The 20,701-nt window shown below is 44.8% G+C and overlaps 1 protein-coding gene across 1 annotated transcript in view; it reads left to right on the forward strand.

Moving 5' to 3' along the window:
* Positions 1–20,701, forward strand: part of PLEKHA2 (pleckstrin homology domain containing A2) — a 54,588-nt gene that overhangs the window by 15,749 nt on the left and 18,138 nt on the right. Inside the window, exons 3-5 of the mRNA XM_087814184.1 lie at positions 8,311–8,367; positions 14,963–15,011; positions 16,449–16,546. Of these exons, the coding sequence (XP_087670310.1) occupies positions 8,311–8,367; positions 14,963–15,011; positions 16,449–16,546 (204 nt within the window). The remainder of the gene's footprint in view (positions 1–8,310; positions 8,368–14,962; positions 15,012–16,448; positions 16,547–20,701) is intronic.

Here is a 20,701-nt window from a genome sequence, read left to right on the forward strand (position 1 = left end):
AGGAATCACGGTTTTTTAATACAGGCACTGCTGACACCAAACTGATAGGATGAAACCCATTAGCTAAAAAGAACCCCTTTAAATGGAAAGTTTCAATATTATTGATTATGGCCACTGATTTCGCTAATGCATTTAAAAATCAATATCCTGACAATATCAAGCACGTAAATAATTCTTGAATAGAAACAAACATTGGCTGGATTTTCCTTAAAACATTTCTATGATATGATGGTACTGGTATTTGTATTTTAATTTAATGCTGGTCCCTATCATGAGAGAGGGGATGAAATTCCTTAATAAGGCTTCTCTCCTTTATGACCATGACCTACAGAGTAACTAACCATGTTTTAGTTGCATAGCAGTGCTTACGTTCTGCCTATCTAATGTCCGCTTGGCTAAGTAATTGTAAGACTAAATTATACAGCCCCAAACAAAGGATAAACAGAAGCATAAAAAACAGTGTTGCACTAGATTGTTGTTCCTGTCAAATTTACTCTATAAAATATATTTTTTCTCTTTGACCAAATAATGCTCAGATGCTTTTACTTTTCAAAGGCCATAATGTGAATTTTGGAACAAAGTACCCATAATATATATAAAAAAATTGCATCTCTGCATTTCTCCTGATATCTGTGGGGCCTCAATAAAAACCTTTCGCTTTTTGCTTTTTTAAAAAAATAAGCTGAAAGCAGTTCTTTCCATTGAAAGGGGCAAAGAGCTTTAGCTGGGTTGACAAAAAGATGAATATTTAGCTGCATTTTAGTAGAAAGCATGTGGAAGAGTGGTAGGAAATTATATTAATACCTAATGTATAATGGACAATAATTTTGTCTTAAAAGCTAGGCAACAAATGAGAATTTTTTTAAATAGCATTTTCTGTATCAGAAACCTTCTTGAGCAAATTTGGCTGAAATCTAACAATATTTAAAAGATTTTTGTCAAATATGCTTCACCTTGTCAAAATGCCAAGAACCAATAAGATAACTGTCTTTAAAAACTGGCCAATAAAGCCCTTGCTGGTTTGGCTCAGTGGTTAGAATGTTGGCCGACAGACTGAAGGGGATTGAAGAGTCCCGGGTGTAATTCTGGCCAAGGGCGAACCTCCACTGCAGGCTTGAACCCTGGCCCTGCTCGGGGTGTGTGTGGGAGGCAACTGATCAAAATACCTCTCTCACATCAATGTTTCTCTCTCTTTCCCCCTTCCACTCTCTCTGAAAAGCAATGGGAAAAAATATCCTCGGGCGAGGATTTAAAAAACAAACAAAATAACTCCCCCCAAAACTGGCCAATAAATGCACATGGTACAAAATTTGAAATGTGGCAATGCTGATGTAGTGACAGCTTTTTCCCTCCCACTCCTGTTCCCTAGGTACATATTCCCCTGGCCAGAGGCAGCCAGTATTACCAGTTTCTTGTCTATCTGTCTAGAGATACTCTCTGTATATACAGGCATCGTGCTGACTCTCAGATCTTCAACAATTGTTTGGGCAAAGTGGTTTTAATTCATGGATTTTGTGTAATTGGTGTGTTAGCTATCTATGTGACACATGATTTCAAAGGTTAAGTAGGATTTCTGGCGTGCTTTTGTCTGTTATTGTGTTAGAGTAAGAATGCAGAATTCCTTTGGGGGGGAAATATCCCCAAAGAAGATTTCGAGCAACAGATCTGTACTTTAACTAAAATGCAAATTAAAATAAATAAATAGATAGCTACATACATACATGCAAATTCTGCTAAGGGTGAATTATTATTAAACTTAATGTTTTAAGAGTTAAAATTATGTGAGAACTTCTTGAGGATTAACATAAAATACTGTAAGTGCAATTTTGTTTTATGTGTTTTCTTTAGTAATCTTATTTTTTAAAACAATTCTTGTTTTTATAACAAGGTGTACTATGTCTGAATTAAATAGAAGTAAAAGCGAAGAAGCACTTTGGGGCAATCATGTTAATAGCACTACATGGTATTAGAGTCCAAGCAGCTAAAGGGATAGAAGCTATGAAATTTAGCAGGGGTTTTACTAATGCAAAACCACAGTGATGACTGTTCTAAGTTTTCTTAAAATTTGTCTTTGGTTATATTGTTATGTTTTGCTTTAGCTTTCCACCTTTAGCATTTATTTACTACATCTATTTATGCATCTATTTTTAAATATTTTATTCATCTATTTATATACAAGAATGCCATTTTATTATTAAAATAATGCCCCTAAGGAAAAGCAGGCTCTTGCATGTTTGGGAGCAGGACTGCGTATTAGATTTTGCTTTGGAGCCCATTTTATTAGTTATATCAAGGACAACTTGATGAATACATTAATTAGGGAAGCATCCATTGTTTTGAACCTCTTGTCCTCATCTGTAAAATATGGGGAATGATACGAATGATCTCTATCTCTGACATAGTTGCTGTGAAGAGTAAATAAAGTAAAGTATGTGAAAGTGCTCTGATAAACTCTAGAGTTTGTCAAATTAGATGTTGATAGAGATATTTGTGAAGGAAGCTTGTTGTGGCAGTGACATGAGGTGGACAGGGAAGTGGGGAGAGCCTGGAGTTGGAGAAGACAGCAAGGAATTTGTCCTACAGCTTCCTTATGTGTCTGTGGTGGTGGTATGGTGGGAATGGAGTAGAAGGGACAGACTTAAAGTCCATGGATGGCCTGGTGACTGACTGAGGGTGAAGTAGAGTAGTCAAAGGTTTAATGCCTGCTTGACTGGGAGAGAATGTGGAGTTGCTGACGGATGGAGAAGTTGGGGAGGGAACCAGTTAGAGGGTGGAGGAGAAATGATGATTGAGTTTGAGGTAAATGTGGAGGAGGCCAAGTAGAGGAAAGGAGTGAAGTAGTTGACTTATTGAGTTTAAGGTTTCAGAAACATTTAGGTGGCCAGTGGTTGAATTCTTGGAACCTGTATGTGTTCTGGAGATTATCTAGAGCCCAGGCCTTTGACCATGTCTTTAGGTCACTGTCACCAGGATAGGAAGAGGAAGCGAGAGAGCTGGGAATGTGGTGGCCGAGAGACTCCCACATCGTGAAATCCATCCTGGCCAAAGCCGGTGCTGGTGCGTGTCAACAAGAAGGAGACATCCGCATAATAGAATGAGAGCATTACAGCAACACAGAAGCAGTTTATGATATAGAGCTGACTTTTCTGGAAGGGAAAGATTAGACACATCTCTTTGACCTGGAGAATGGAGAGAGTAGCCATGGACATGTCACCTTTCTTCCAGTTAGTGTCAGGCAGTGGAGCTCCAGGGTGGAGGGGAGATGCATTTGAGGCCAGAGCAGCAGGTGAAGCCTGGGAACAGCTCGGTTAGTTTCCTTTGGTGCTTCCCTCCTGCTGCCTGGAGGGCTGTGGAATGTGGGGCAGAGGGAATTGTGCTCTCCCCTCCATTCCGATGATACCGCTCTTCTTAGGCAAGTCCTTTTCTGAGAGTCTGTGTCTGGCCTCTGCTTTTGGTGGTTTGAGTGTGGTTTCAGCCTATGGGCAGTCATGCTGGCTCATGCTTAGCTGTGGGGTTTCCACATGCCTTCTCTTCTTCCTCCCACTAGTTGACCAGCAAGCTAGTTTTGACTGCCTGCTGTGTTCCTTGCTGTCTGCTGGGAACCCTGGAGGGATAGAAGAGAAGGTAAGAGGGCACCAGCATCTCTCCTTCCTCCTTTCCACTCTGAATTCCTGATCTTTTGGAGTTTGGTACCTATGAGCCAGTTTGACTAGTTCTTGCCCTGCCCAGCTTGGGCAACCCTACAGGGCCTCTTTTGGTGTAACCCTGCTTGTCCTGCTCCTGTATTTACCTTTCATTGATAATCAACTCTTGATAATGAGCAGGTCCTTGTACATTTGAAGGATTGTCTCATGGGAGGTGGCATGGAAGAAAGGAAAGTGCGTGAGATTTCAGAATCAGGAAGGGTTGGGTTCTGCCACCAGCCTAACTACTCAGTACCAGTGTTACCTTGGGCAGGTTGCTTCACGTACTCAATCCTTAGCTTCTTCATCTGTAAAATGGGATTTTTAGGATTAAGTGACCATGTGCAAAAGTACCTAGCAGCAGGCCTGGTGCATAATAGACTCTAAATATATTTCTGTTTCTTTCTTCCTCTCTCAAGGTGTGCTCTGTCAAAGCAGCAGATTGGTGGTAGGAGTAATGAGCTCTGTCTTCTCTCTGCTCCTTGAGGAAGTCATTTCTGCAGGTTGAGCCTTCAACAACTCATGTGGTGAATGACAAGGGATCAACAGAACCTTTTAGTGCTGACATTCTGTGAATTTATGAATCTATAGTTAGGTCTTCTGGTCCTTTCTGTGCTTCTTGTTACTCTCACTAGAAGATGAGGAAATTTTTCTATTTCAACAAGAAGAAATAATGTTGCTTCTAGAAAGAAGGCTTACCATCGGAGGCATATCACATCTCTATGTGGGCACCTCAAGTCCTTTCTTGAGGATGGAAAAGAAACAACTCTATGCTTTCCACTCATGGGGTGATCCTTGGTGGTAGAAGAACACTTGAGCAAAAAGCAAGGTGATGGCAGTGTCTTCATAAAGCCATCATTTAAGAGGAACCTGCCTTGTGCCCAAGTTGTTGCTAAAAATTTAGAAGTCCCAGAACGTACAGGTGGCTCCTGACTTACAGACATTTTCACATGCAGTTGCTGCCAGCCACGCATGCACTTGGAATCCTCTCTCTCCCTGCTCACTGCCCTGCTCTCCTCTTCCACATCCCTATTTACTGCTGGTGCAGCAGCCACGGTCACTCTGTGGGCTGTGGCTGTGGCTGGGCTGTGGCTGGGCCATGGCCCTTTCTTTCACCAACTGCTGTGTCTCCAGTGCAGAGCCAGCAGGTCCAACCGGTGTCTACAGCAGTGGTCCTCAAACCTAGAGGCACAGAGGAATCTCCAGGGACATTTAAAAACATACAGGTGCCTGGGCCCTACCACAGATCAGTTAATATGTGGAGAGGAAGCCTGATATTAGTTTTTAAAGAAATCTTCCCAGGTAATTCACATAGCAGCCTTCCCTGCAACCTGTCTCCATACCCTGTCTTCTCAAGTGCTCTCATCTCAGATGCTTCCAGCCCCTCTTCCTAGCCCATTCCTCGGCTCCCTCATCCCAAGTCTTTGACCCCTTTTTAGTTGGGGCTCAATCCTTTCATGCCCCCTCTACCTATTCCTCTCCCACAGGAAACCTGCTCCAGGTCGTGGGAACTTCAAAGTTAAGTGACACCCAAGTTCAAAACATGAACAAGTCTTCCCGAAGAAACACTTTTTGCCAATGTCGCCTTCCAGTTCTCTATGAGGGTAGCAGGCGTTCATGGACTGGTTTGGGAACTTAACTACCATACAAATAGTGTTTTCATTTAAACACTTTTATTCCTCTGTGTAGAGGAATAAAATTCTACTTATGACCCCCATGTGTTTGAAATCTAGTAAGAAAAGAAACTTACAGAAAAATATCCTCCAGTACAGAATGCAGGGCTAGATTTTGTCATGTAGATTAGTTGTTCTCAAACTTGGGCCTATTGAGGGATCACTTGGGAACACTGAAAAAATGTTCATGTTCTGCCCACATACTACTGGATTCTGATTCAGTGTTTTTCGGGTGAGGCTTGAGCCTGGGCCTTTTAAAACGAGCTCCCCAGGAGATTTTGATGTGCAGCAGAGTTGGAGAAGGGTTGGTGTATGTGAACTCAGTGTGTGTGGGGTGTGGTCAGGGCAGGCTGCAGTCAGAGAAGCAGGCTTCCTGATGGTGGGCTCTCTGGTCCTTTCCCTAGAGGAGACGTGGCTGTGGCAGGTGAGACAGTTTGCTAGTCTCCGACCCCTGCCCTTCCCCAGGTCCTGTTTCCTGGTGTTCCTACCCTGACACCTGGCTGCCGAGGCCCTCACAACTCGGGCATGTTGGCACATTCTTCCTTGAGTAAGAAGTATCTGCCTGGGGCTGCTGTCCTGGCAGGGAGCTGTCATAATTAATTTTCTACATCCAGTAATTGGAGTGGACACTGAGCTGTCACTCTGGGTCAGGGCCTCAGTGATCCTGGGGCTGTTTTCGCCTGTCATTCATTTCCCTCTGGGTGGGGGGGAACTGCTTTTTCAGACATGCGTCATATTTTCCTGGCTTCTCATGGTGGAGAGGAGGTGCACGTGAGCCTAGGATCAGGCTGTGGGTGGGCTGTGGGTGAAGGGAGTAAGGATACCCTCACCCCCGGGGTAACTGGGCCTGGAGAACTGCTGTCCCCTCTCTGGAGTAGAAGACCAAGGGTGGAGCAACTGTGGAGGGTGGAGAGGGTGAAGTCATTGAAATCTGATCAGCTTCTATCTGTCATTGCACTTGGGTTAGTGTCCGAATGGTTCCCCAAATCCCACTTCATCACTCATAATTCAAGATAGGGCCCTGGAGGCCTCTGGGTTGTGGTTTGGGGTCAGGAGACTGAGTTGTGCAAGACCAGCCCTGAGACTTGGCATCTGCATCTTGTAATTAGCATACGGGTTGGAGATAGGAACCGCCACAGCTCAGCTCTCTCTATGTATTTTCACGTCACTCTCCCAACAAGCTATGCAACTGGGCTTCTCATTGCACACAGTCATAGGGCAATCATGTCCTAAAGCTAGAATTCCAACAGCTCAAGCTTTTTAAAATGACAATGTTGCTTCTAGGACATCGGGGTGGAAGCTAGGAGACCTGAATTGTAGTTCAGGCTCCGCCACTAATTATGTTACCTTGGACAAATCTCTTCACTCACAAGTGACTTTCTTCAAGTGTAAGATGGGGGGCTCGGGGTGGAGGAGGTGCTCAGTGTCCAGCAGAGGCCTGTGGCTCTGAGTGTTTCTGGAATCCATGCAGACCTGGGCCTGCTTGTGGCGACCTCACTCCCCAAATTGCTGAGTGTCTGCCCAGCATGGTTTACGTTCCCCTCTAGGGCAGTCAGCTGCTCACAGGCCTCCTGGGGTCCTGGGGCTCCTTTCTGAATGCTGACTTAGGGGCTCTAAGGCCTATCTCTCTTTACCCAATAGAGGTTTCCTAAAAAAATAAAATGCCATCACCGTATAATTGAAAAAAATATGTAAATCAAATCATCCATCATTGAAATGCTCATCTAGCTACTGAAAGGCAGCTTTTAGACCTATGGCCTCATTTGCAAAAGGGGGGAGATATTCTTTCTAGATCTCTTACTCTAAAATTCTAAGGCTCTGAGAATCCTTTTAGCATGGATGGTATTATTCCAGTCTATTTTCTTGTGATTAGGACATTTCACACATTACATTTGCTTCAAGTGATGTATATTAATTTAAATAATTGGGCTTAGAAGGACTCTTCCCTCTTATCTGAGATATTTCTTAAGGGCCATCTCCCAGAATGAGAGGTCATTTTACTGTTAACCCATTAGGAAATTTATAAATTCCCATCATCCAAGATCCACCTTGTTTAGTGCTTTGTCACAACCCAGGTAATGGGGGCTTCCAGGTTATTCTTTAAGGTTTATGGAAACAGTTTAAGAGGGTACTGGGAGCTATGGACAGGTTCTCAGGTTCATGGGGGAGTGGATTTTCCAAGTTATAGGTGAGAAACTCTACAACTGTGATTTCTTGGCCATTTCTTTGTGATGCTCCCATCCCTGTGTCATTGCTTTGTTTATGACAATGGAGAAATTAGAAAGCCAAAGAGATTGCCAATGTAAATAGCGCCACACAAGGTGCCTGTGAACTTCTTGCTGTTTTAATAGTATATTGACTTTGTGTTTTATGGTGTATGGATATCATAACAGTCCTGTGAAATAGACTGAACAGCTATACTTTTTATTGCTGTATTGTGTGAATCTGTACCCTACTTATTATGAAAAGAATTTGAAGTGGCATAAAACAGGACCAAGCCAACAAGGGGATCAGATTAGTCAGGACAGAAAAATATAGTAGCTAACACTTGTTAAGAGTCATCCATGTGCCAAGTGCTCCTAAATGTACTCACTCATTCTTACAACTGCTTTGTGAGGTAGGTACTGTTATCAGAAGGGAAAACTGAAGATTAGTGGCTAAGGAACCTCCTTGTAGCTAAATGGTGGAGCCCACACTTTTGCCCACTGTACTAGAATACCTCTCTGTAATACATAAGGCCCTGGGTAACATTAATACCCACATAAAGTCAAGAATGCTCAATGTTTTATAGAGGAGGAAAGTGAGCTAAAGAATGGGTAAGTGACTTGCTCAAGGTTGCAAAGCCAGTAAGTGGCATAAACAGAACTAGAAGCATGGTCCCCTGTTTCTTAGTGTTGTTTCCATGGCCTCACGTAGCATCTTTCTTAAAATGGAAAACATATTTTTTTTTTCAGAATCTGGCAATTGGGGCAGGAGCTGTTGGATCTTTGCAGCTGACCTACATCTCGAAGGTAATGTTGGCCTGGAGCTCTGGGAATTCGTATTCTGTAAGTAGGTTTAGTATCTAAACAACAGGAAGTGTCAGATCCTTTGGGTGTTAGCATTTGGGGGTGTTGCATGGGCAGCTCCCCCTTCCTCAGTGCTGCCTGTGGAAGCTCTGCTGCTGACCAGAAGTGGGTGGAGTGTGGTCAGCAGGTTCTTGGAGGGGGCCTGCAGCCTCTTTCTCCTGGGACACATCAGTCAGCAGTGCTCTCTCAGCTCCAGCAAAGGAGCTATCGGTGGTGGGGGTAGGAGTGGGACATGACCTTTTTTGTAATTAGGACAAGGAGGAACACAGAAACAACAACAAAAAAAACCCCAGTGACTGCAAAGGATTCTCCCAAAGGGTATAATTAAACAGGAGCAGCTCAGAAAGAGTTGGGACTGCACTGGAATGTTATCTATCAGCTGACAGGATACTGTGGAGGAAAGGCTGAGAATGCCCTGAGAAGGTACTCAGGTGTACCAGGAAACCATGCAGCAGCCAGATGACTGCTGTGGAGTCCGGCAGGCCGCCCCCTGGTCCAGTTTGTGCAGAAAGGGCGAGAGCAGCCCCTCGTTGGTGCTGAGACCTGAGGAAGGGACTGGTGGATGATGCCCACATGTAGCTGCAGAATTCAGCTTCTTTTAGAGGCCCCTCCCTGGAGCAGGCCCCAGGGCTGACCCATGATGCAGCAGTGATAAAAATGGTCAGGGGATTTAGAGCCTCACCAGAAAGAGGAACTCTTTGTCCAGTGAGGAGAGCCAGGTGGCGCCCAGCCAGTACTAAGGCTCCGGAAGTCCTGCTCTCCCCACGTACCCCTCACTTCAGGCCTCTCGGGGACCTGTTTCCTTGTCTAGGTTCTCCCACCCTCAGGGAGTTGAGATGGGGTGGATTGGATCATAGAGTGGCTCCTGGCTCCTTTTGTAACAAGTTTTGGGAGTCCTTGAGTTCAGTCCTCCATCTCAGCTGGTCAGAGGGTGAGTGGCGGCTGCAGGGGCTGCAGACAGTCTAGGAGACACAGCTGGGGGCAGAGGGAAGGGCTTTTGAAAGTTTAGCTTTGTGTTTGCCTTGTGGCAAGAAAGGCGTTTGCCTCCGGGACCAGGCAGGCCAAAGGCTTGGGCTCCCCCTCTCCTGTCCAGACTTGCTGTGAGCTCATTAGGTCATTTCTCTAGGAGGTTCAGAGAAAGAGAATTCAGAGAGGGGGGAGCAGAGAACCTCAATATTAATGAAACCCCAAAAACCTGCCTGTTTCAGAGGGTTTGGGAAGATTTTTTTTTTTTTTTTAGAATTCTCAGCTTTGAAGGTGGCCTCAAAAGGATGAACCTTTTAAGACAGGCCTGGATGGGCCTTTTGCAAAACCCACAGCTGCCATGGGTCAGGTTACACAGAGCTGAGGGCCTTTAACTCCTGCCTGATCCAATGCCAGTATGCAGAGGTTTTCCCAGAAAAACATTAAGCTGTGGTACCAGCATCACATACAGTGTTCCAGGTTATTTCATATAAACCCCTAGGTATTCCCTCCCAGACTAAAGGGCTTAACCGCAGAGTCAGCCTGCCTTGTGGCCTTGTGGTGTATGTGTGGTTTCTTGCTGGGGTGCTCTTCCGTCTCTCTTTCGTGAGGGCTAGTGTTGGGAAAGTGGGATCCTTCAGAGAGGTCAACAGAGATGAAAGTTCTTGACTTGATGTTATCCAGGGCAGCAGTGGCAGCAGAACCAGTTTTTGGGCAAACTAGGAGACAATTGATGCTGGCCTTTGGTGCCACCCACCTTCGCTCTTTGCCCGAAGGCCCTTCTACACAGCCAGCCCCACTGCCCCAGTCCTAGCTTGTGTCCTGTTTTGTCAGGGCCTTGCCCTCAGTAACTATGAGGAAGACCTTTCTAGAACAGTGGGTTCCTGTCAACAAAAACTCCCAAAAAGAATATTAGAAAAAGGAGAGACTTCATTCACATGAATGGTTTGCAAGCTGGGGAGATGTAGCTTCTGACAGAAACTAAGTGTGCCATCTCTTATAGAGAAAGTTCCCCACCAGGTTCCCAGTTAGATCCGTTTTATGTGAACGAGGCATGCCCAATTTGTACAGTTCTCATTGGAACACAGCATGCAGTCCCAGTTCATAGGCATTATGTATCCTGATTGACTGCTGTGGGGCAGTTCTGATCGGTCGGTTTCAGTGCAAATGAGGATATCATCGTGTAGTTTTGATTGGATGGGGCAGGTCTCAGTCCGTTGTTCCAAAGACAAAACCAGGAACTCTCTTATAATAGTTGACTCAGCTTAAACGAGGAGGGCATAGTTCAGGAAGCCAAGAACTCAGTCTGGGGTTATTCCGGGTATACAGATTATGTGAGAGGCCCCTGTCAGCAGATGCATGCGCTAGACTCTTATAATTTATAAAAGTTGGGCCCTCAGTTGACCATGGGGAATCCGTCTCAGCAGATAAATTTCTTCTGGGGGTTAACATCAAATGAATCTTTTTTCACGGGGCCACATTCCTAACTTTTGGGGTGAGCCATGGATCCTTTGGAGAGTCTGATGAAAAGTGTGGTCTCATTTTCCAGGTGAAGTATGTATGCATGTACACATGATGATTTTGCCTGTAACTTCAGGGCTCATTGAACCCTTCACTGGCTCAGAGACCCCAGCTTAGAGTCCCTCCAGTCATTCTGTGTAGGCGACTGCTGCTTCTCTTTCCCTGCCCTTGATGCCACTTTGTAGGGCAGGGCTACCCTGGCCCCTGGGGCAGCGCTGCCTCAGAGCTCCAAGACCTCGTTCTGCAGCTGCTGTCTGTGCCAGGGGGGCCCCAGCTCCACTTCCGGCCAGGGACAGGCAGGGTGGGGCTGGCTAGCAGAGCTCTGCCACTGATGAGCTGGCTGCTCCTGTGGTCTGTGTTTAATCTGATAAGAACAAGTTCCTTTGAGTGTGTGTCACTGTGGAGCAGCCTCGTCTGCGTCACTCTCCAGGTGACCCTTGCTCATTCCCCACTCATACCCCTGACCTCCTCTCACTGCTTGCATAACCCAGGATCCACCAGTCAACCACAGTTGTGCAGGTACTCAATTGAGGCCACCTCAGGGCATGCAGATGGTTGCACTTGGCTGCCCTCGCTAGTCAGCCTGTCAACCATACTTCTTCAGGATCTTTGGATCCTTTACTGTGTCTGAGGGAGGCTGCACAGCCTGGCCTGATCACCAACATATGGGGTTGTGGGGAGAGGGGTTATACTTCCCAGGGGCTAAGGATTCTGTTTCCAGTGTCTCCAGGATGTCAGGAGGAGGCCAGAGCCACCTGTCCATAGTAAATGAGACCCTCCCCACCTTGGCTCTTCTCTTTGAGGGGCACAGCATTGGTAGATATAATTTCATTTTCTTCTCTTTGCCATTCTGTGACCATAAGAAAGGGACTATTAATTTCACTCTGGCTTTGCTAATCAGGAAGCTGACCGGAGACATTGGGGTTCTTACCCTTGCTTAACAGCCAGCCCATCAGGGCAGAACTAGAACTGATGTCTTGTTAATTCAGCAAGGAGCTGCTTTACCAAATAACCCTTCTGTGGTAAGCCAGGAGGTATGACACAAGTTGTAAATGTGCATGCTATAAATCACACATACCCCCTGACTGAAAAGTGGAGAATATATGAAAACAAGGAAATTAAAAACTAGGCCAACTCTTTGAAAGCATCAGTTCCCATAATGAGCACCTACGCAGTATGCTTGCAGTATAGCTTGGTAATAAGTTGTGGTCAAAGTGGACCATTTGTCATTCAGCCAGGGTGAAAACAGTTCACCAGTGGTGCACTTTCTAGTCAATGACAAATTTCAGTTTCCGGGAGCAAGAGTCTCCTCATAAGCTGGAGAAGGTCTGAAGAGCCCAGCTTTCCATTGCCATTCCAAAGCCGAAAGTAGAAGGGATGCCATGAGATAGGTGGGTTCCTAGGGTCAGGATGGCCAAGGCAGTTCTACAATGGTCAGGGTTATACAGGAACTAAGGGAGGGACACCCAGGAGTTTATGGTCATGAGGACCTGCAGGAACACAGATGCTGAGGAACAGAGCAAGGAAGTGAGTCACTCATAGATGAGAACATCAGACGCAAGCAGGATAAAGGCACATACTGTGGTTCAGATAGAATTCTGGGGTGCAAAACCCAGGAAAACAAGATAGCATGGAGGCCAGGACTGTGACTCCATGGAGCTCCAGTGCCCGGTTCCCAGGAGTGGTGAAGACATGCCTGCATTTGAGTAGTTGGTGTCTGAATTCAGGACATGGGCTCACCTTTGCTTAAATCTTCATGTTTTTCAGGACTTTTAAAGGCTTTTTTAGGTCCTATGGCCTTCACCTCACATCATGGTACACATACCAGAACACACCCACATTTCTCATTAAATATAATTGTTTGGCTGTAAAGTATTTGAAAGGATTTTAATCGTCTTACTTTTTGGAATGATTTGGCTATGGGTAACTCATTTAATTTTTGATCGGCTCTAATTTCTGGCAATCATCGTGCACATCAAAATATTCTTGTGAACTAAGAAAATCAAAGCTACTAAGTATTTTGAACGTAATGAAATTTTCATGAATGTTTAAATGAAACATTGATGAAGTTAATGTGATATCTTGTAGGTATTTAGTTAAATACCTGTTGTTGAGGTTGATGTGAAGTTAACAGACATTTAATGGATTATTTATTAATGTTGAGTGTGCCATAATAATTTTGTATGTTGGAGGCCAGGCCTTTTTTCCAGGTCTCATACAGTTTTTGTAGGTACTGAGAAGCTCACAAGGCTCTCAGCATTTTGCTAAAGTCCCAGTCATGGTACCATGTGTATTAATAATGTGGAATGGGATTTTAAAGGAATTGAGGTATCAAAAGCAATAGCCTCTCTTTTATTGAGCAACTTCTATATGACAGGATATAATAAGTGCCTCACCTGCACTATCACATTTAATCCTCACAGTAGCCCTGTGAGAACATGGTATTATTATACCTATTTGATAGAACAGGAAATGGGGGTCACACAGCTGGAACACCTGGGATTTAAGCCCTGGTCCTGTGGCAGCAGAGCTCAGGCTATATCACCTGTCCTTCCTTTGATAGGCCGCTACCTCAGTTCCCACATTGAGTATTCAGGGCAGGATTAATTTTGGTTGTTAAGGAATCTGCGCAGACCTATAGAAAGAACTCAGAACCAAGAGTAAGAATCTAGACAGATTGGTGGGTCAGTCATTAGCACGCCCTTAGCAACTGTGAGTCAAGAAGAGGCCTTAATTTTGACTTGAGATTTTTTCTTTAGCTTCTGGCTTCATGCCTTCTGTTAAAGTAAGAACTACTCCTGGAGCCCCTCTGTGAGAACACGTAGGAGAATGTCCTTGGCTGGAAAGGGGCTGAAGGAATGATGTCTGCAGGTGGATTATGACAACGTGCGAAATAGTTCCTGGGGGAAGGTGGCTGGCCCCTTAGAAAACTCAGGTACAGTGGTGGAGGCCTGCTCCAGGAAGGTCCAGCCTCCATCAAGGGCAGGCACCTAATCTTTGTGGGCACTTGATGGAATAAGAGTTGCTTTCCTTTGTTCATTCAGTGTGTTTGAACCTCGGTGAGGTGGGCTCACATAAGCACATGCTCAGGAATGTATGTTCCAGGGGTAGGATTGAAAAAGCAAAATGAAATCAAACAGCAGGAGGTATAGAAATATTTCTACTTTCTTATGCTCTATGCTCTTTTTATAAGTAAATACGTGGTTATGTTCTCTGGTTCCATTGACCTCTCTTGGGACATGTGGATGTGTGTGTTTTCATGGTTAAGCAGATATAGATATAGAGGAAATCTATCAGTGTGTCCAGATGCTGGGAGAGACATGCAGCCTCATCTTTCTGTGAGTTCCAATTGAAATCCGTGTATTTGTGGCAACATGACCCTCAATTTGGAGAACTAACTGTTTAGGCAGGGGCTTGGTGATTGAGAGAGCAGTAGAATCTTGCTAGTTTGGGTGGGGCCCGCACAGGTTTTGTGGTCCAAAGAGAATTTTGTCAGGACTCAGTGGCTTTTAAAAGCTTTTTTGCAAAGATTAAGATTAACACAAGCATCAAGATAGTGTTTATCTCTGAGGGGTGGGGATGGGACTCTATCAGGGAGGAGCACACAAAGGACTTCTGAGAAATAGGGCTGATAATGTCCTATTTCTTAATCTGGATGGTGAGTACAGGCTTTCCACATAATTATTTTTTATTTAAGGTGTTCACATATTTATTTTTTATTTTTAAAAATATCTTTATTGATTTCAGAGAGAGAAAGGGAGGGAAAGAGAGGTAGAAACATCAATGATGAAAGAGTCATTGATCGGGCTGCCTCCTGCACGCCCCTGCTTGGAACTGAGGCCGCAACCTGGGCATGGGCCCTGACTGGGAATCAAACCTCGATCTGGATCCTAGGTTGATGCTTAACTGCTGAGCCACGCTGGCGAAAGTGTTCACATATTTATATGCGCTTCTTTTTATAAGAGAAGTTTCACACACACAAAAAAGGGAAAAACTGCTTTATAACACTGTTAGAAACATAGTTATGTTTCTTTTATTTTTTCATTTGATGTAGGTGAGCATAGCCACCCCAAAGCAGAAACCAAAGACACCGTTTTGCTTTGGTAAGTACTGAGCCAGAGGATGAGTATTCTGAACACTCCTACAGCAACTTCCTCTTTGGCATGGAAGACAGTCTGGTGGTCACATGTGACTTAAACCCTGTGTGTGTGAGTGACTTCAGTCACAGCGATGTTCCTGGCTCTTGAGTGACACTGCTTCCCTTGGTCTTGCCACAAAGATTATCAATCACCTAAGACAGAGGTTCAATGGTGTTGCAAGTTTTCCTGACTTCACAGGGTGGGGTGCAAGGTATCTACTAGACCTTTCTAGGAACCCTCACTTCAGAGTTCAGTAGTGATGTGCTAAGGAAAGGTGGAGACTTGGGAAAGTTGGGGGGATAATAGAAAAGGAGTATTCTGTTGAGGGTCTCAGTATTGCCCAAAGAGTAACAGTGTTGGGTGACACAGGAAGCAGAGCCAATCTGTTAATGCCTCAAGTCATTGATTCATCAGTATTTACTTGGCACCCACTATGTTCTCAGTACTGTACTAAGTGCTATGAACAAATGCTGACAAATAGTCTCTGTTGTGTAACTAGAGCGATTCTGAATGTAAGCTCACAAAAGCAGGGGTATTCCTCTGCTTTGTCATTGCTGTGTCCTCAGCATATAGAGTGTTTCTGGCACATAATAGGTGCTCAATAAATATTTGTTGCATGAATGAATGAACTAATGAATTCTGTGTCCTATGATTCTCACCTCTTAAATAAGTCAGGCTTTTTTATACGAGGAGAACATAATGGTCCCTTGAGTTGTCTTCTCTCCCAACTTCAGGTTGTTTCAAGCTTCTTTGAGTCTCTCATTCTTCCATTAATTTTCAGTACCATTGCCAAGCTCAAAAATGATGCTTTCAGATTTTCACGGTCAGCAGATCTATTTAAAAAAACTATGAACCCAGAAGTAAATTGTTGACCTAATGGAGTGCTCAAAGGAAAGAACAGGTTGAAAATGAGGTCAAGGTCTTGCCACATTTGATGATTTAATGATTTGATTTCAGGCAGGTTTTGTTCCATTTTCCAACCACAGATAATACTCCAAACCCAGGACAGTTGTACCAGTGGAAACAAGGGGCACTGAGGCCAAAATTATAAATGTATCATCATGAAAGTAAATCTGTTGGCACTTTTAATAAGCAATTCAAGCATGTGTCTTGTTGATGGCAGACTAGCAGCCTCCTTACTGCACAACAGCATGTTAGGTTTTTGTTAATGTCAGGTGTCAGTCTTGTGGCCAATGGAATAATCCACACTTTTAAAAAGAGAGCAGTATAGCCTGCTGCTTCCCAAATATCCATGCAGGTGCTTTCACGCCATGGGAGAAGTCTTCCTCTGCTTTGCGGGGATCCTCCACCTTGCTACTTCAGCATCTTAGTTTTGTGGAGTCTTTGTGTTGCATGCATTCTGACCTGGGTTTTTTCTCTTCTTCCCCACTACTTCTGCAGTCATCAATGCCCTCTCTCAGAGGTATTTTCTTCAAGCCAATGACCAGAAAGATCTGAAGGACTGGGTTGAAGCCCTGAATCAAGCCAGCAAAATCACTGTACGTATGATTTCTTCCCCTTTCTGGAGGCATCTGTGCCTCTTGCCTGTACATGGCCTGTTTGAGTGAGGAAGAATTCCAGCGGCAGCAGGGGCTTTCCCAGAAGCCTGCTCCAGACCCGGTTCCCCTACCTCTTCTTATACCTTGGCTGACCACAAGTTGAACAGAGAGTTCGAGTTTGAATCAAATTCAAGAGGAAGTTTATGGAGCATATGCTCTGTGCTTCCTGGAAGGGCTCTGGTCAGTTGTGTTTTGGGTAATGCTGATTCAGAAGGTGGTGGGATTGGAAAAAGTGTTTCTGACAGTGAGAAGTAAAGGAAAAAGCATATGAGGAGGGAAGTCAGAACTTTGTCCTGACTTGAGGGAATACTCTTCTTACTTTAAAAGGTGGCCTGGGGGATTGTCCAGGTCATCCGCCAGACTGTCCTGCGAAAGTATTTAGTTTAAAAACATCACTGAACTCGTGCACTGACTGGTCAACCAGTACTCTTGTTTTCCTTTACTTGACGGATGAAGAACTCCTTTCTTCTTCCTTGGAAATACAGGAAAAGGAAAGGAGAAGGGTAGGAAGGAAAAGAGGGAAAACTGCATGTTTTGGAAAAAGCTAGACCTTTAACCAATAATCTTCACAGACTTGTGGCATAGTAAGCATGGTTTGTATGCTGAAAAGTTTGATTTTCTGTGTCCTACAGTCGGAAATGCTTGCACTCCAGTGACCTCCAATAATAACTATTATGTGCTGGGGCAGATCTTTCTCCAGATACATCAGGGCTCCTGGGAATAAATTAATGGAAGACATCTATACCTGCCCAGCACTTGCGATGCTGAGCTGAAGCAGAGTACCTTTCAGTCATTGACACGGTTTTGCTTGTTGGCTTGTTGTTCTGATGAACTTTGGTAAACTCATGCCAAGAGAGCAAAAGGGAGGAGATTGTTTGCTCACCCATATGCTTGTGTACTTGGCGCTGGAGTGCTGATTTTCGTAAAGGTTTTCTTCATTCGCCTTGGGATCTTCACCCTCCTGCATCTTCCACAGTTTGGGAGTTTCTTTCGCCGTCTAGTACTGTATCCTTACTCAGCATGCCCTCCTGTGCTTCCTCCTCTGCTCCTGCGGGTGAACTGAACCACACAGCATGTGGGGCCGCTGAAAACCTCTTTCCCTCTCTTTCATGCCTGGAGCACAGAGCTGCTCTAATCAGCTAGTTCCCCTGCCCATTTCTGGTGCCACAGAGCAGAAGTTACAGGCTGCGGGAGTGGGAAGAGCTTGTTGATGCCTGGAGGCTGGAAATCCAAAGGCCCAGTGGGATGTCAAAGCCTTCAGGGCCTCCATAATCTCCAGAACCCCTCACTTTCCTTCTTCCATTAATCCACCTCTTTACACTTCCTGCCAAAGATCCTGTAGGGTAGAAGAAACAGGGAGGGGTACTCTGCCTCCTCCTGATCTTTTTGTGTCCTGGGAGGGTTTAATCCTTTCTCCACTTCTACATCTCATATTGTGTGTCCTTCCTTTGGGAGGCTAGGATGAGGGGTAGATGTGGGGGTAGGACACCACATGGACACCACCTTAAAATACGTATTTATTTTAAGGCACCTTAGGTGCAAAGTGAGGCATCAGACACTTTGGGGGATGTAGAGATGAAAGAGAACAGGTAGTGTATTGAGCTAAACCTTCACACGTGCCATACGTTCGCCCCTCACATCACTCTTGTGAGGTAGGTGGTTTTATTGTCATTATTTTGATGAGGAAATTGGAAATCAGAGTCTTCCCCAACATCTAGAGGATAGTAAGTAGTAAAGCTGGGATTCAATCCCCAGGACCCTCCAGCTTCTAAGACCTAGGAGTTTAAAAAAATATTAAAAACAAGCAACTGTGTTAAAATATGTTAGATTACTCACCACTCTCACATGCATGGTTTCATTTTTGCCTTGTAAAAGCCTTAAGTAGGAAGGGCAAATGTGATTGTCCCCATTTATAAATGAGGAAATGGAAATGCCTGGAGATCAGCGTGGCTTGCTCAAGGTTATGGAGCCAGGGTAGATCCAGCTTTTCAGCCCACAGATCATTGTTCATATTAGGCTAAGGTCATTTAGTCCTTATGACTGAATGAAACGATCAACATGTGGCATTTAAAGAATTGGGCTCTCTCAGCATATTAGCATTTCTGTATTTTTTTTTTCTAGGGTGACTTAAACAAACTGAGTGACTTAAAACAACAGAAATTTATTTTCTCCCGGTTCTGGAGGCCAGAAGTCCAGAATCAAGGTGTTAGCAGGGCTGTGTTCCCTCTGAACGCTCTGGGAGAGAATCCTTACCTCTCCCAGCATCTGGGGGCTCCCGGCCATCCTTGGCTTTGCCTGGCTTGTAGCTGTGTCATCTCATTTCTGCCTCCATCATTGTATGGCCTGTGTGTCTGGGTGACCTCTTCTGTTCTCATAAGGACATCAGTCATAGAATTTGGGGTCTACCCTAAACCAGTATGTCCTCACCTTAATTTAATTCCATTTGCAAAGACCCTATTTCCAAATACGGCCCCCTTCTGACATTATTGAACTCACTGCATTTCTCAGAAGGGTTGAAAATTGAGCTGTGCAGGTAAAGCACAGCTCCCCGCCGCCCCTCACGCCCCATGTTGGATTATCCCTCGCAGCAGTCTAGCCAAGTCTGGGGAGAAGGAAGATGGGGCCTTGCAAGTTTCATTTCACGTTGCGAATGAGATCCACATGGATCTGCAGCCTCAGAGGACACGCTACAGGTGGATGGCAGAGGGCACACCTTTAATTAGGCCTCTGGGATATGGACAGACCAAAAGGATGACCTTGTTTTCAAGCTTGGAGCATAGTTTTTTGTTGAGTTTATCCTTCACAGGCTGATTCAAAATCTTTGGCAGGGGTAATGGTTTTGGAAAGGCGCTGGGAGGCTGATCTGAAGCAGCCCTTGCTGCAGGGGCATGAGCAGTGACTACCAGCCCTTCTCTGGGTGGATGACAAGATTCTGATAGGCAGCACAATAGTCCAGCTTCTATGAAGCTTTTTCTGGCCACTGTGAACTTAACATTTATGTCCCTATTTCTTTGCTGGGTTCCAAGGATTCATTTGGGTCATTTGAGGAGAATTCCTGCTGTTCCATGGTGATTATATCACTAAACACCCCAGCAATATTCAGCATTCCTAAGGAATTTCATCTCACAGTAGCAAAACTCAGAAAGTTAGAAAGGGTGTCAGGCAGATAGGTAGATAGGTGTAGTTAGCACTGAAGAGTCAGGCAATCCTTGGGCAAATTGCTTCATTTTAATGAGCTTTTGTTTACCTCATCTATAAAATGGAGAAAATAATGCCTACTTGATAAGATTGCTGGAGATTAGGGAAAATGCAGTAAAGAGTTTAGCTCATTGCTTGGCATTAAGTGGAGGCCCAAAGCAATGAGAACTGCTGTTCTCTCTCAACAGCCAGAAGGAAAAGACAGGGTGGGTTTGTGGCCCAGTCTGCAGAGGTGGTGGGCAGAGGTCACCCTTGTCTATGTAAACTGAGTTTGCAGGCAAGAAAGGGGGGGGTCTCATCTTATTGAGGACCCAGCGTAATTAATCACAGTGGTCTTACTCCTTTGAAAGGACACCAGATGGAGTGGTCCTTGTCCCCCTGAGCTGTGAGCTCTTGAAGGGTCTAGATTCTTGGGTCTTTCTGACTCCCTAGGCTGCAGAAGAAGCAGAAGAGGGTGCTAGCTTTTCACATGCAACCTTCAGTTCCTTTCCCAGCAGAGCCGAGAGCCGAGTTCTCGTGAGTGAGAAGCTGGGTGATGCTGTGGACACCGCAGCAGCTGGGAGTCAGGGCTGGTCTCTGCTTACTTATTAGTCAGTCACTGCTTTGGCTAAATGACTTGAGTATTCTGGGCCTCTCTTTTTCTTACAAAATGAAAGGTTTCTTCAGAGTTTGCAGACTGTTATAAATGAGTGAACTGGACAAGGTGGAAGAAAAACAACATAAATGAAGATAAATGCCACCTGCTGCGTGGCCTGGGTGTGGGGGGAATGGTAGGGATGGTGGCAAACTGAAGAATGTATTTCCCCTCTAAAGGGCGAGCTGTGGCTGGGCTGGGAACTTGGATTTTTATGTGAAATATCTTAAATTTTAAATGTAGACTGAAACACGTACTGCATA

This window comes from Miniopterus natalensis, chromosome 2, assembly GCF_054644295.1.
Source record: "Miniopterus natalensis isolate mMinNat1 chromosome 2, mMinNat1.hap1, whole genome shotgun sequence".
Lineage (NCBI taxonomy): Eukaryota > Metazoa > Chordata > Mammalia > Chiroptera > Miniopteridae > Miniopterus > Miniopterus natalensis.